This window comes from Prinia subflava, chromosome 2 (assembly GCF_021018805.1).
Source record: "Prinia subflava isolate CZ2003 ecotype Zambia chromosome 2, Cam_Psub_1.2, whole genome shotgun sequence".
Classification (NCBI taxonomy): domain Eukaryota; kingdom Metazoa; phylum Chordata; class Aves; order Passeriformes; family Cisticolidae; genus Prinia; species Prinia subflava.
Genome location: NC_086248.1, coordinates 3468335 through 3483965, shown reverse-complemented (window position 1 = coordinate 3483965; position 15631 = coordinate 3468335). Strand labels below are relative to the sequence as shown.

General features: G+C 52.6%; 1 protein-coding gene across 1 annotated transcript; it reads right to left on the bottom strand.

Annotated features, from left to right (window-relative positions):
- Positions 1-2047: 2047 nt before the first annotated feature.
- Positions 2048-14211, bottom strand: MCM3 (minichromosome maintenance complex component 3). The gene is made up of 17 exons (XM_063423437.1): positions 13237-14211; positions 12677-12789; positions 11895-12103; positions 11214-11344; positions 10779-11017; positions 10000-10108; positions 9260-9413; positions 8076-8207; positions 5921-6129; positions 5074-5248; positions 4835-4961; positions 4420-4570; positions 4142-4282; positions 3816-3922; positions 3369-3451; positions 2771-2846; positions 2048-2567 (listed from the first exon to the last, which is right to left on the bottom strand). The coding sequence occupies exons 1-17, from the start codon at positions 13315-13317 to the stop codon at positions 2369-2371; spliced, it is 2436 nt and encodes an 811-aa protein (XP_063279507.1). The 5' UTR covers positions 13318-14211; the 3' UTR covers positions 2048-2368.
- Between the last annotated feature and the right edge of the window lie 1420 nt (positions 14212-15631).

Here is a 15631-nt window from a genome sequence, read left to right as displayed (position 1 = left end):
CAGTTCCTGCCATGGGCACGGGCACCTTCCATAATCCCAGGTTGCTCCAAACCCTGGCCTTGGACACCACCAGGGATGGGGCTGCCACAGCTTCTCTGGGCAACCTGTGCCAGGCCCCCCCACCCTCACAGGGAAGATTTTTTTTTTTTTCTTTATATATAGGAATATAAATTTGTCTCAAAAAGCTTTTTCATCTCACACATCAAGGGCTTGGAGCAGGGATGGGGACCTGGAGATAAAAGATTATTTTACTTCCACTTACAAGAACTCTTCTGCTCTTGGGTTCTGCTAAGGAAACAGCACTGTCTGCAGTGCAGGGTATGTTACACACTTAGGTTCAGGTTTTCATGGATCATAGAATCACAGACTAGAATAGGCTGGAAAGAACCCTGAAGACCACCCAGTCCCACCTCCTGCCATGGGCAGGGACACCTTCCACTGGCCCAGGTGCTCAGAGGCCCTTCCACAGCCTGCAGCACCTAAAGGCTGAAATTGCAGCCCCTGAAATCTCCAGATGACAGGGTCAAATAAAAATTTCAACTGCAGCACAGGACATGGTTTGTACTTCCAGCAGCTCGCTCCTGCCTCCCCAGCCACCTCTGGCAGTTTTTTCCCTTGTCAACAAAGACCCCCCTCTCCTCATTCCGAAGGATGTGCCGAGGTGGCCCCCAGCACAATGGGGATGTAGTCACCCACAGGCTACAGCCCCGGGCTGCAGGATAGGGAAATAATCAGATTTCTCTGCCCTGGGGCTCCTCCTGGCGTCCTCTCGAGGGAAATTCAGCCTTAACTGTTCCCCGGCTGTAAGGGCGGAGAAAACACAAAATCATGGAATTGTGGAATGGGCAGGGACACCTTCCACTATTCCAGGTTGCTCCAAGCCCCTCCCAACCTGACCTTGGACACTTCCAGGGATTCAGGGGCCTCCCCACACTCACAGGAAATAATTTCTTCCCACTATCCCATCCATCCCTGCCCTCTGGCAAGTGGGAAGCCATTCCCTGTGTCCTGTCCCTCCATCCCTTGTCCCAAGTCCCTCTCCAGCACTCTTGGAGTCCCTTTAAGCAGTGGGTGGGGCTCTTCAGTCTCCAGAGCCTTCTCCAGACTGAACAATTCCAGCTCTCCCATCCCATCTCCAAAGAGGAGGATCTGTGTTTAACTTTCACCAGTATTTGCAGTTTTGAGCCAGACCTGCCTGAATGTCCAAGGTTGCTCTGCAGCAGCACAATACACACACACACACAGAGATCTTCAGGAGGCTGCAAACAGGCAAAATCTTTTCCAACCCTGCTGTCATGGCTGTGTTGGAGAAGAGGAGCTCCAAAATCTGGCTTTTAGAGCTCACCAGGCAGCTGAACTCCTTCCACAGCAGCACAAATCCCACCTGTGTAACTGCAGCTGCATCCCCACAAATGGGAATTCTCCATCCCCTCAAACAGCCAGCCATGGGGTGAAGAGTACACACATTTTTATAACCCAACTGAAGATTTATGGCACTCAGAAAGAAGAGAGCAGGAGCTGTGCAAGTGTCTGGAGATGGGCAGTGACAACAGCAAACAGGACAAAAGAACAAGAAATTAAAGGAAAATCCAAACCTTCAGCAGCTCTGGAACACAAGCAGCCAGAACTGATCTGACTGTGTGTTCAGCTTTTCTTGAAAGTTTGCAATCCCAGGCTAAAGGCAGGAGCAGGAGGAGATGGAATCCATCTGTGCCAGGGACACATTTTCTGGGCAGCTCCAAGACCTTCCAAGGTCCTTCCCTGGGGGCAAAACTCCCATCAGGAGTGTGAAATCTGAAATTCAGGCTGACCCAGGGGCAGTTGAACAGGTCAGACTACACCTGGCCCTCCATTGCCAAGAATCACCCTCCACAAGATGGGTGGGAAGAGCAGAAACAACAGGACAGGCTTTAGGGACCTTTCCCTGTTGAGACAAGCAGATCTAGGCTATATATTAGGGGCAAAATGGAAAAAAGAGGAGGAAATAAAAGCTTTACTAACAGTGGAGCTCTCATATTGCTTCCCATCACCACTACTGAATGCTGGATTCCTAAATCCAGATTTTTTTATTTAAAAGCTGGAACTCTTAACATCAAAGCTAAAAACAATACATTAAAAACACTGACAATTTGCTCCGAGGTTTTTCCTTTCGTCTCCTTGCAGAAGCTTCTTCCCAAACACTCCACTTTGAAGACAGTAAGATCTTCCAGAGCTCCTGGCTCTTTCTTTTTCAGTGCCAGCAATGCACAGCAAGGAAGTGCAGAGACACGAGCTCCCCAAAATCCAGCTCAGCCACATGAAGCAGTGAAACGTGAAGAGTCTCCAGGTTGTGAATCCATGAAAAATTTGGTCTCCTGCACCCAGAGGCTCAGATTAAGAAGATAATGTCATCAGACACCATGACCTGGTTGTCATCCTGCATGTGAGCCAGGGCCATCTTCACCTCGGCCGCCGAGAAGGGCTCGGGGTTGTCACGGTTGATGGATTCCATCACGTTCTTCAGGCCCACGGACTGGGCATGGGAAGCTTTGAACACCTCCAGGAGAGCAGCCTTGAACGCTTTCAACCTGGTCAGGGGAGAGGGAATCACCCACAAATCCTTCTCCATCGCTCCCAGCCCAGGATGCCTCAGCCCTTCCCCACTCCAGCAGCAGCACGCAGTAGGAAAGCCAAAAATCGGAGCTGGGAGCATCACAGATGCATCTCCAGCATGGGACAACAGCCTGGAGCCACTGGGGGAGGAGAACACACAGGGACAGCCCCCACTCACCTTGGCTCAGCCAACTCCAGCTTCTTCCCTTCCCCAGCTCCTGAGGCTTCGGGCGTTTTTGGAGGGTGTGCCTGAACTGGAGCAGAAGGGAGAGTTATGTTGACCCTGTGCCTGGTGACCAAGTACCCACAGAGCAAAAGTACTGGGCTCAGGATTGGGTTGATGCCAAACTGCCTCCCAACACTGCTATTTATGCTGTGGTTTGGAGGTGGATGGAAAAAAAATAATCAGCAATAGAATCACAAAATGGTTTGGGTGGGAAAGGAAAGATCATCCTGTTCCACCCCCTGCCATGGGCAGGGACACCTTCCACTAGCCCAGGTTACTCCAAGGCCCATCCAGCCTGGCCTGGGACACTTCCAGGGATCCAGGGGCAGCCACAGCTTCTCTGGGCACCCTGTGCCAGGGCCTCCCCACCCTCACAGGGAACAATTCCTTCCTCATATCCCATCTAACCCTCTCCCATAAAGATTTGTGGCTCTGAATGGTACTGTACCACGCCAGGGACCTCAGATAACAGCTGCATTGCTGCTTCCCAGGCTGTGCAGACCCAGCAGCACCCTCAAGGAGCCAGGAGTCACCAAACCCAGGGACTCACCCTGTGGCATCTCCTCCTCGGTGTCACTGAAGTCATACGGGTCGTAGGAGCCCTCCTCGCCTTCTGTGCGCGCCTTCTTCCTCCTGGGAGGGGGAAGAAGAGGTCACCCAAGGGTCTGCGTTGGAGGGACCTTAAGGACCATCCTGTTCCACCCTCTGCCATGGGCAGGGACACCTTCCACTAGCCCAGGTTGCTCCAAGCCCTGTCCAACCTGGCCATGGACACTTCCAGGAGTAGCCACAGCTTCTCTGGGCACCCTGTGCCAGTGCTATCCAGCCAGTTCCATATCCATGAAATTATGACGTGATCATGATCTACTACAAATGGGGTGGAACAAACCACCTGGCTGAGCAAAATGTGTGGTATTTCCCCAAGGCCTGTGGGAACCTCAGAAGAGGCTGGTGACCTTTGCACCACGTCCCTCCTACTCCCTTGCTGTGCTCCTACCTCCTCGTCCTGCGTTCCTCCTTGTCCTGCGACTCCTGATCTTCCTCCTTCTCAGTCTCTGAGTCATCCTCCACCGGCTTCCTGCGCTTTTTCTCCTTCTCCAGCACCTGTGTGGCAAAGGCAGGATGGACTCAGATCTCATTTTCCCTCAAGCTGCTTTTAGGGACCAACCCTAAGCACCCAAAATCCCAAAGTGGTGGCTTGATCCCACAATGTGTCCAGGAAAGTTCCCACCAGCAGCACGGGGTGCTCAGCTTGCACCAAGTGCAACCTTTCCAGTGACAATCTCAGGATCCCCTGGGAACAGAGAGACACCTTCCCCCCACCTTTTTGAAGTAGGCGAACTGCACCAGCTCCAGAGCTGCCTCAGCATCCTGCATATCCACAGTCTTGTTCATCCTGGCCTTGGCGTGGGCTGTGGAGAGGCGGATCAGGGTCTCCAGAGTCCGGGCTGTGATGGGGGAGGTCTGAGGGAACAGAGAGGTGTCTGTGTGACCCTCACCGAGAGGTGTCACATCCAAGGTGGAAAACACCCATAAGGAGATAGGCCCGTGCCTCAGCTTCCCTCCTGCTGGCCCAAGAGGGAGCTGCTCCCAGGGCTCACCCTGGCCACGTCCGAGTTCATCTGGCTCTGGCTGCGCAGGCGGGAATACTCCTCGGCGATGTAGCTGGCCGACTCCTCCGTCAGCACGGGCTTGATCATCTTTGCTACGTGGATGTATTTCCTCATGAACTCCATGCTCACGATCTTCTCCCTGCGGGAATGCACGTACAGCCACATTATCCACAGTGGGGATGGGCTTCCCATCCATTTATACCCCTCCAGGGGCATCCAGCTGTGTAGGGAATTCAGCTCCAGATGTTCCCCACCTGCCTGGCACAGGAGATCAAGCAAGGCTCCCTTAGCATCCTGCCCATGGACCAGCTGGAGCATCACTGGCACTGTCTGGATCCTCAGGCCAGCCCTGTGACCCCAGTGCTGGGCACCCTCAGGGAGCTGCAGGGGACGAAGGACTCACTTGCGGCGGTTGGGCCCATGCAAGAGGTCATCGTGCTTCTCATAGACCTGCAGCTCCTGCTCCTCCTCCTGCACAAAGTCAGGGTCATCCGTAGCCAGCATCTCCACAGCACTGCCCAGGGGCATAGCTGGAAAGAGGAATGTACAGTTAACAGGATTTTACCCTCTGGAACCACTTCTAACACTTCCCAGGAGCTGCCACCGAGGGGTGACACCGGGCTGAGGAGGGATGGGGCTCACCATCCCCGTCCTGCTCGTTGGGGTTGCGGTAGCGGTGCATCCGCAGGACGTGGTCTGAGATCTCCCTGTCCTGCTCGGGGTCCATCTGGTCCAGCACGATGAAGAGCAGGTCAAAACGGGAGAGCAGCGAGTCCTGCAGGCCAATGTTCTCCATGGGAGTCTTGTACTGGTCATACTGGGGAAGGACAGTGGGACGGGTTACACAAGACCCTCAGGGGCCAGTCCTGGCTGCCAGGGAGGCTGGGGGGACCTCCTGGAGCAAGGCCTGAAAGGATGGATGGATGGATGGAGGGATGGATGGATGGATGGATGGATGGATGGATGGATGGATGGATGGATGGATGGATGGATGGATGGATGGATGGATGGATGGATGGATGGATGGATGGATGGATGGATAGATGAATGGATGCATGGATGCATGGATGCATGGATGGATGCATGGATGCATGGATGCATGGATGGATGGATGGATGGATGTCCTGGCAGTTAGACACCACACCAAATCCAACCTGCTGCAGCAGTACAGCCACTTTTCCCCACTCTGCAAGGCTCTTAATTCCAAGGAGAACAAGTATTTTTTGCGATCCCTGATCAGGTACCAAGACTGAGGCTCGCCACCAGCATGAAGGTCCACTGGGTTGCCCCAACACTCAGGCAGAACCAAAACGGGGTGAGAAACCCTGGGAGCTCCTCTCTCCTCCAGGAGAGCCATGACCACAACAGACACCAAACCAACAAGTTCTTTGCTGTGCCACACATCCAAGTCACTGCTTTGGGGGCTCTCTCAGAGCTGCCTGCTCCCAGCACCCTCCCTCCTCCAGGGAAGGGTAGCACCAGCACTCACCCGGCCGTAGACAGGGTTGGCGGCGGCCAGGACGCTGCAGCGGGAGTTGAGGCGGGCCTGGATGCCGGCCTTGGCGATGGTGACCCGGCCCTGCTCCATCACCTCGTGGATGGCCGTGCGGTCGATGTCGGACATCTTGTCGAACTCGTCGATGCACACCACGCCCCGGTCGGCCAACACCATGGCTCCCGCCTCCAGGCGCCGCTCCCCTGGGGTGGGACGGGGGAAACAGGGTCAAACACTGGCCCCATACATCTCCTGACCTGTCGGAGTCTAGAACATCCCTCCGGCCACCCTGGAGGGTTTGGAGTACAGAGGGGTCTGGGATCTATACAAGGGGCTCAGGCAGCCTCACACAGAGCCCAGGAGGACACTGCCTCTGATCCCTGTCCATGGGAGTGAATGCCCACATTGTATGAACAATCACAAGCTGAGAGAATTCAAAATAAGTAGTAGTTAGTTTAACACAAAGTGTGAATGTAGAATCCAGGATTTTTAGTACATGGATTTGCAGAGGGAAGATGGAGGAATTGGGGAGTGGTCCTGTCTTCCTTGTTCTTGTCCCCCATTTTCTGCTGCGTTGTATCACAAGGCTTGGCTTAGAGTAGAAATGACATGTTAACATGGGTAGTAGGCATCAGTAAAATTTTGTAAATAAAAAGTTCGTTTTGGATGGTGGTTGGGTCAGGGGTACTGTACATAAGGTGCGGGGCTCTCTGATCTGCCCAGTCTCCAGCGTGTCCTGCTCTGCTGGAGATGCCTTGCAGAACTGAGAAAGAACTAAGATAAGGTACCCTGCCAGGGAGGTCTGGCAGAGCTGAGAAAGAACGGAGAGATAATGAACAATAAACAACCTTGGAAACACAGACTGGCAGACTCAGCTTGTCTTCTCTGGCTCCAGCGTGAGACCTTTTGGGCAAGAGAAGCTCAAAAGCCTGATTACCTCAGGGAACAGCAACCCCGAGGAGACTCCCAGGGAACAGCAAGCCTGAGACTGCCCTGCCAGAGCCATCACCCCTGGGATGAGGGTGAACCTCAAGGAGCAGCAGCATCCTTCTGGGATGGTCTCTGACCCAGCTCTACAGCAGAGAGAATGCTTAGGGTAAGGATCAGGGTTAGGAGTGTGTTGGAGAAGATGAAAGTTTAACAGGAAAGTTCTACAGATATGAATGCTTAGCAGAAGGCTCTCTGAATGTGGAACCTGTGAGTGAAGTAGAGATGGAAGCAAGTTTTGATTTGGAAGAATAAAGTATGTTTAAGTTAGGGATTGCTGAGTTAGTTGTTACTGAACAAAGGTTAAGATGAGTTGGAAGGAGATTTTATGACTAGAACAAAGGATATGTTGACCACAGACAAAATGTTTTTACCAAGTAAAGGTAAATCTCAGGAAAACCCTAGGCAAACAAAAAGATGTTTTCACCAAGTAGAAAAGAAGTCTAAAAACTTTCCATTGCAAGACAACTTTAAGTTTAAACTGTAACATACCAACTTGAGGTGATTGGATTGTACTAACCATAATACAGAGATGATATTAGTTGTGATAGGCTGTAGGTAAACGTAAAGGCATTGTGTGTAATGCTGATTGGTTTCTATGCATTAAGATGTTCAGCAAAGAAAACTATATAATGCATTGTAACCAAAACTAAAGTGACTTCAGACTTCACACTTCAGGATTAGGACTTCAAGCTTCAGGCACACCTATAAGCTGTAGCTGGCAACTTTTAGGCTAGGCTCTGTATCACCCACAACCCAGGACTGCTGTAACATCATCTCTGCAATAAACAGCATTTTGGAACAGAGCCACCTGGAGTCTCTCTGACCTCTCTGCACAGGGACATCTCTTACAGGAATGTCTTCCCATGAGGAAGGCTGCTGCTAGCCCTCAGATGTGGCACCAAGTGGAAGAGGAGTAAAGAAAATCACCACCTAAGAGAGGTGGAGAAAATACCCCAAACCACAGGATGCCATGATCCCGAATGACCATTACCACAAAGCTTCTGGTGGAGCAAGTCCTGCAAGCGTCACTGCAGAACAAACATCATAAAATCACCAAATTGGAAAAGACCTCCCAGACCATCGAGATCAGCAGCCTTTGGATGTCACAGAGTCCCTCCTGTCAGCCAGGAGTTACAGCCACCACCCCCCTGCCCCTCACCTGTCTCCTGGTCCGTGGTGACGGCGGCGGTGAGGCCGACGCCGGAGGAGCCCCTGCCGGTGGTGGGGATGGCCCGGGGTGCCGTGCTCAGCACGTACCTCAGCAGCTGGGACTTGGCCACAGAAGGGTCTCCTGGGATGGACAAGGGCACATTTAGGAACAGCTCATCCCCTGGATACCAACTGCACCATCACCTCGTGTCTGGTTTGGGGGTGTTCAGAGCAGGGGCAGGTGGAGGGGAAGGGGGACAGAAGGGTTTTGTTCAGATTTCATAAAATAAGGTAAGCAGGTATCTTCCCACCATCATCAATAATCCCATGGGAGGAAACAGAGAAAATGGGGATAAAGACTTGAGGTGATGGGGATGGGACAAGAGCAAATGGGGACAATTCAGACTATAGCAAACCCCAATGGAACAGCAGAAACAAAAAACCAAGTCTTGACATGGGCAAACACTGGGATAATGGCTCACAGAGGCCATGGGAACCCCTAGAACCATGGAATGGTTTGGATTGGAAAGGTCATCAAAGGTCACCACGTTCCAAACCCCTGCCATGAGCAGGGACACCTTCCACTAGCCCAGGTTGCTCCAAGCCCTGTCTAACCTGGCCTTGGACACTGCCAGGGACCCAGGGGCAGCCACAGCTTCTCTGAGCAACCTGTGCCAGGGACTCACCTCCCTCAAAAGGAGGAATTCCTTCCCAATATCCCATCTAACCCTGCCCTCTGCCAGTGGGAAGCCACTCCCTGTGTCCTGTCCCTCCATCCCTTGTCCCCAGTCCCTCTCCAGCTCTCCTGGAGCCCCTTTAGGCTCTGGAAGGGGCTCCAAGGTGTCCCTGGAGACTTCTCCAGGCTGAACAACCCCAGATCTCCCAGCCTGGCTCCAGAGCAGGGAGGGTCCAGTCCTTGCACTCCTGTCCAAGGCTTCCTCTGCACTCACTCTAAAGGGTCCACATCTTTCTTGCACTGATGACTCCACATCCGGACACATCTCCATCCCTGGATATGTTCAAAACCAACTGGACAAGTCCCACAGCAATCTGACCTACCAGTGACACTGGCTCAGCCCTGGAACCTCCAGATGTCCTTTCTAACCTCAAGTAATCCACAAAACTAAATCCAGAATCCTTCACCTCACCCCCAACACCACCACCCAAGGGTGCCCCTGCCCAGCCCTCCCAGACCTATCAGCAAGATGTTGATGTCTCCTCGGATGCGGCTGCCGTTCTCCAGGATCTTCTCCACCCCTCCCAGCAGCATGCAGAGAATGGCCTTCTTGATGTACTCGTGCCCATGGATGCTGGGAGCCAGGGATCTGGCCAGCTGGTCAAAGATATCCTAGGGCAGAAGAGGCAGAGCATGGCTCGTCACGTGGGCTGGAGCAAGCTATACCTCAAAAGACCATTTCAGCCCAAATTTCAGCTTATTCCCATCACAGAGCCACACAGATGAAAATTATTTGGAAAGGAGACGATTGTTGGCCAGAGTTTTCTTTCACAGTGGGTTTTATCTGAAGTCCAGGACCATCTTGTCACTGTCACCCAAACAAGCACTGGAAGCAGTGAGAGCAAGGCTTGCTCCTCTCTGTGCTCCAAGGAAAGCTCTGAGCATGAGAGGCTGGGGCAGAACCCCATTATCTCAGGCTGGGGTGAGAAAAGAGATGTTCCTCCTGCAGAAGGAATTCCCTGGACATCTGTTGGTAGGGTCAAGACACAGCAGAGCTGCCAGCAGGAAGGATGCTCTGCAAGCAGTACAGAAACAGCAAGAAAAATAACAGGGCCTGATTACAGCCTAAGCAGAAAATTCAAAGAAAAGAAGCTAGAAAATCCAACAACCTGCTAACAGGATTGAAGAATTACTTGTAACCAACAAGAACCTCCTTAGCCACATGCCAACTTCATGCCTGGACACAACACTTAGATACCTTGGAGCGGCTCTTGCTGAACCTCTTGATCTTGGCCACGTCTGAAGCAGAGTAGAGAGGTCGGACGTCTTTGCTCATCTGCTTCATGTGGCAGGCAATGAGGATGGTCCTGGAGAAGGGACACAGCTGTGGTCAGCTCTGCAAACCCCACAGAGACAGAGGAGAAGCTTCCACAGGGCTCTAGGAAGCCCTGGAAGTGGGTGGGAAGCTTTGACAGCTGTAAGACCCTTGATCTGACTGTGTTGGACCATCAGTGGAACATCTTTTAAAAGCAACCAAACCCTTCTGGGCACAGCTAGGAGTCTCAGCTGCACATTGTGAGGGGAGACCTCACCACAGCCTACAGCTCCCTCACAAGGGGAAGTGGAGAAGTGGCACCCATCTCTCTCTGGTGACCAGTGACAGGACCTGAGGGAACTGCTGGAGCTGCGTCAGGGGAAGTTTGGGTTGGTATCAGGGAAAGGTTCCTCCCCCAGAGGGTTTTGGGACTCTGAACAGGCTCCTCAGGGAATGAGCATGGCCCCAAGGCTGCCAGAGCTCCAGGAGAGTTTGGACAACGCTCTCAGGGCTGCACAGGGTGGCATTGCTGGGGTGTCCTGTGCAGGGCCAGGAACTGGACTCAATCCTGGTGGGTCCTTTCCAACTCTGATTAATAGGATCAAGGTGCAAACCGCTTCCAAGAGATTTAAGATGCTGTTTGACTCAACTCTCTGATGGCCACTGCCTGACCTCACCTTGCAGAGACTCAGCCAAGCAGGGTGACAGGGCTGAAGACCCACCTGAAAGTGCCCGAAGTGTAGCCCCCTTTCTTCCCTGGCAGGCAGCGGTACGTCCCCACCACCTGGACACGGTCCCCGGGCTTCACCCTGTCCACCAGGTCATCGTCCAGAACCACATCCACCGAGCGCGGCAGCTGCCCCGCCGGCGCCTTCTCAGGCATCTCCTGGATGGTGATGGTCTGGTGGTCCTTGTAGACAGAGAGGCCAAACTCTGTCTCCAGAGGGTTGTTCTCTTCGTCCTAAAGCAGGAACCCAAATTAAAAGATGAGCACCATTCTTCAGGAGAGCAGGGGGAACACAAGCTGCATCACCCAGCCTGCACAAGGCTGCTGGAAAGGGAGGACTTGTTTAGCAGGACTGGAGGCTGGGGCTCAGCAGCTCCATACTGAAGCTGGCACATTCTCCCTAGAGGAACCTGCTGCTGCTTCACCTCACCTTTGTGGGGTAGATGGAGCTGGATGGGAAAGCATCCAGGGAGGTCATGTCTGTGTACCGGCGCTCAATTGTTTTCTTGGTAGCTGGGCAATAGTGGACGCTCCGCACGACTTTCGGACGCACCAGAGAGCCTGGGGTTGGAAAAGAGAGGACTTAGAGGCTGGGATATCCCCTCCTCTGTCAGCAAACAGCCCCCAAGAGGGGCTCCAACACTAAAATTACTTGGGTCACAACTCCCTGTCAAACATGGACAGGATATGCTGATTTTAAAGACCATCCCAACACTCAAGACCTTCAGCCAAGCCTCTGGTCCCTGGCCTAGGTTGCCAGGACACAGAATCACAGAATGGTTAGGGCAGGAAGAAACATTAAACATCACCCAGTTCCCCTCCCTGCCACAAGCAGGGACACCTTCCATTTTCCCAGGTTGCTCCAGGACCTGTCCAAAATGGCCGTGGACATGTCCAGGGATGGAAGCTTCTCTGGGCACCCTGTGCCAGGGCCTCACCACTCTCACAGGGAACAATTCCTCCCCAATATCCCATCTAACCCTCTGTTAGTGTAAAGCCATTCCCCTTGTCCCAAATCCCTCTCTATGCCACAGCTCCTGGAGGGCTCCAGCTCCTCCACAGCAACCCCTGGCCCCTCCATGCCACAGCTCCTGGGTGTCCCCCGTCTCACACTTTGTCACGATGCCCTCCACGCAGACGATGCAGCTGAGGAAACAGGCTGTCAGTGTCCGTGGGGACACGTGCTTGGAGCCAAAGCTGCCCTCCAGCCCGATGTAGAACTCCTCGTACTGCTTGGCGTAGGTGCCGTCAACAGAGGCAACAAAATCCTTCAGGGCACGCTGGAAGGCGATCAGCTCCTCAAAGGCATTGCTCAGGAGCCTACAGCACAGGGAAGTGACAAAGCAGATGGGTCAACTCCTTCCTCCTCAGCACTTTTCCCACACCCCCTCTTGCTCCATAAGTTTACCAGGAGCAGGAGGTGAAAAAAAACCGAAGTCCATCACAGCTCTGTGTGATGTGCACTGGCGGCAGCAGCCAGGAGGAGAACAATTCCAAGCATATCTAGAAAGCCTCACAGGACACTGGCCAGATTGGCAAGGCTGGTCCAAAATATCCCTGAGCATCCTCAAAAAGGTTGGGAGAAGTGGGGTTGTTCAGCCTGGAGAAGACTCCAAGAAAACCTCAGAGCCCCTTCCAGCGCCTAAAGGGGCTCCAAGACAGCTGGACAGGGTCTTGGGACAAGGGCATGGAGAGAGAAGACAAGGGGGGATGGCTTCATGCTGCCAGAGGGAAGGGTTAGATGGGATATGGGGAAGGGATTGTTCCCTGTGAGGGAGGGGAGGCCCTGGCTTTCACCAGAGGCCAAGGTTTGGTGTTTTCTTGTGACAAATGACCTGCAGAGCCAGGGCTGGACCTTTGAAACCCCTGTCAGGCCCAGTGCCCCACACCCACCTGCTGGCTCTCTTCTCGTTCTTGCGCCGCAGGTCGTTGATGTTGACGATGAGCCGATATTGGTTGTCACTGATCATGTCCCGGACCTTGCTCTGGTAAATCCCTTGGTCTTCCTGCAAGGGGGAGTGGGGGAAAGACACCGAAAAAGCAACTCACTTTGCGTGTCTGCCTGTGTGAAAACAGCCCAGGAGGCCATTCCTGCAGAGCTGGATCCCCTTTATCCCACCGGCTGAGCAGGAACGGGCAACAGAGACCAGGTGCTCCCTTACCCCTGGTAGGAAAGGAGGGACACAGGGACCAGAATCTCCCTGGGGAACATGGCAGGGAGGATCAGGTGGTTCCTAACTCCCGGGGATGTGGATTAGGGGGGACGGACGGGCACAGGGACCAGGTGTTCCCGAATTTAGGGAGGAGACATGGGGCAGGGGCGCAGAGGGATGAGATGCTCCTCAATCCCTAAGGATACAGGGGGGAGGGGACATGGGGACAGGGATCAGGTGTTCCCCAACCCCAGGGGACACGGAGGGGACGCAGCACCCGCGCCTCCCAGCTCGTCTCACCTCATCGTCCAGGAAATCGAGGTAATCGCGCTGCGCCTCCCGAAGCTCCGCATCCTCCAGCCCACCCGCCAGCGCCGCCATTCTGCCGGCCGCCCTGGGACGGATCCCTCCGCCGCTGCTGCCGCTCCTGCTGCTGTCGGGGAAGGCGGTGAGAGCCGAGGGGAGCCGGGTTGGCCCCGCGATCCGATCAGGGCCCCACGATCCGATCAAGGACCCGCGATCCGATCAGGACTCCGCGATCTGATCAGGGTCCCCGCTCCGCCCCCGCCGCGCTCCCGTTTCGCGCCAAACGCGGCTCCTTTCCCGCCACCGCGCGGGAAACACGCCCCTAGCCCGCCCGGCGGCGCTGCTGATTGGTCAGTAGAGCCCTATGCCAGCCAATAGAAGCGGCGAAAACATGATAGACAAAACGTTCAGCCTATCAAAGTTCCGGGGCGGTGCAGTGGGCGGGGCCAGGGGTGCCGGGGATCGGATGTGATCTCGACTCCGGCTCTTGGAAGTCACCGAGGGGCTGAAAATGCGGCTTGAGGAGAAAAAAAATATTTTAAAAAGCAAACACGAAAACAACAAAAACACCCAGGTAGAATCTCAAAAAAAAAAAAAAAAAAACCCACAAAAAACTCATTAAAAACTAATTTAGGGTGTTTTTTATATTGTATTCTGTGGAGCCCCGTTTCCGGGTGTTTTCACCCCATACAGGCTGGGTGGGGGTTGCTTTTTCCTTTTACCGTGGCCCCGGTGTGACTCCAGCAATTCGGGGGTGAACACACAAAATTGATAAGTCCCGTGGTATTTGGAATGGAAAAGGTGATTTTGGATGTGTCTTGGAATCACAGAATGGTTTGGGTGGGAAGCGACCTTAAAACTCATCTCATTCCAATCCCCTGCCCTGGGCAGGGACACCTTCCACTATCCCAGATTGCTCCAAGTCCCGTCCAGCCCGGCCTTGGACACTGCCAGGGATCCAGGGTGTGAAAAAGGCATATTGTATGTGTGGCTCTACGCAGATATTTACTATATGTAATCTGATAGATAGAAAAGTTATACTATATTAATATTAGAATAATGTAGTGAATGTAGTTTTGTAATTAACAATAAGTTATAGTACAATAGAAGCTGTGTATGTGTGTTATATTTTTTTGCTCAAGAAGAAAAATTCCTCAGCAGAGAGATAACATTCACAGAGGCCCCTAAACCTTACAGAGGCCTCTAAACCTTCTAGCGAAGAAGAATTTATGGCCTCTTATCCACAGAACCTAACTTTCTCAAGGACGTATGCTCTCATGTGTTCTTTTAATTAACAGAAAGCTTTTGTGACAAGAAACAGCTGAAAATTACTTGTTTTACATAAGATATGAATAGTCATAAACTGAAGGCTTAAAAAAGAAGACTTCTCTTTGTTCTGGGCCCTTCTCCTTCCTAGCCTTTGTCTGGGAGGGAGGGGGGACAAAAGCCCGGGCTACCTTCTTTGCTCTTGTTGTCTCATTATTTGTCCTGTCTCTGAAAACTTTTTTTTAAACTTTTATTATTGTATTAATATTTTTGTAACCAATTTTTATTCTTTATTAAATATTCATAAATTTCAAAAACAACGAGTGATTGGCGTTTATCACACAGGGGCAGCCACAGCTTCTCTGGGCACCCTGTGCCAGGGCCTCCCCACCCTCCCAGGGAAGGAATTTTTCCCCGTTATTCCACTTAACCCTGCCCTCTGGCAAGTTAAAACCCAGTCCCCCTTGTCCTATTATTATGTGCTTGTGTAAAAACTCCCTTTCCCTCTTTTTTCCAAGCCTCCTCTAAGTCTCTTAAGAGGCTGTTGTGGGCAGGAATCAAAAGGTGCCGCTGCCTACAGGGAAACCTGCAGCTCCCCCTTAAAAAAAAACATCGCGGTGTCCCTTAAAAATCTTTATATAAACTCTGCTTAAAAATAGAAAAAGAATAAAAAGCATAACAAAACTGTTTTGATCAGCACTGGGCACACAAACTTGGCCGTGCCCGTGGATATTGTAGCTCCCAGCAGTTTTTCCAGGGCAATCCTGGGAATAAATATAAATATCACCCCGGGGTTTGCTGGGCAGTGCAAACACTGAGGCACAGAATTCCCGCTGATCTCTGCAGAGGGAGCAGCTGCGGTTCGTGTTTCATTTCGGAAGAGGAGCAGGAAACAGCCTTTGCCCCGTTTCCCATTCGCTGTTTGTGTGCCTGGATCCGATCCCTCACTGGAAATGCCTGGTGACTGTGGCCGGTTTGGGATATGTGCAGCCCAATTCCTGAATATTTATCCTGATCCTGAGAGATTTTTTTCACATTGCTCTGTGTTAAAGTGAAAGTTCGGAGTTTCCTTTTTAGGCCTTTTAGCCCTCCTCCAGAATAACTTAATAGAGTATTGAGTTTG

Excerpts from the sequence above, each read along its gene's own strand:
- MCM3 (XM_063423437.1), bottom strand. The coding sequence starts at position 13,317 with ATGGCGGCGCTGGCGGGTGGGCTGGAGGATGCGGAGCTTCGGGAGGCG. Across the intron at positions 4,571-4,834 it reads CATGGGCCCAACCGCCGCAA|GGAGAAGATCGTGAGCATGG; the intron begins GTGAGTCCTTCG and ends GCATTCCCGCAG. Across the intron at positions 4,283-4,419 it reads TGAACTCGGACGTGGCCAGG|ACCTCCCCCATCACAGCCCG; the intron begins GTGAGCCCTGGG and ends CTGTTCCCTCAG.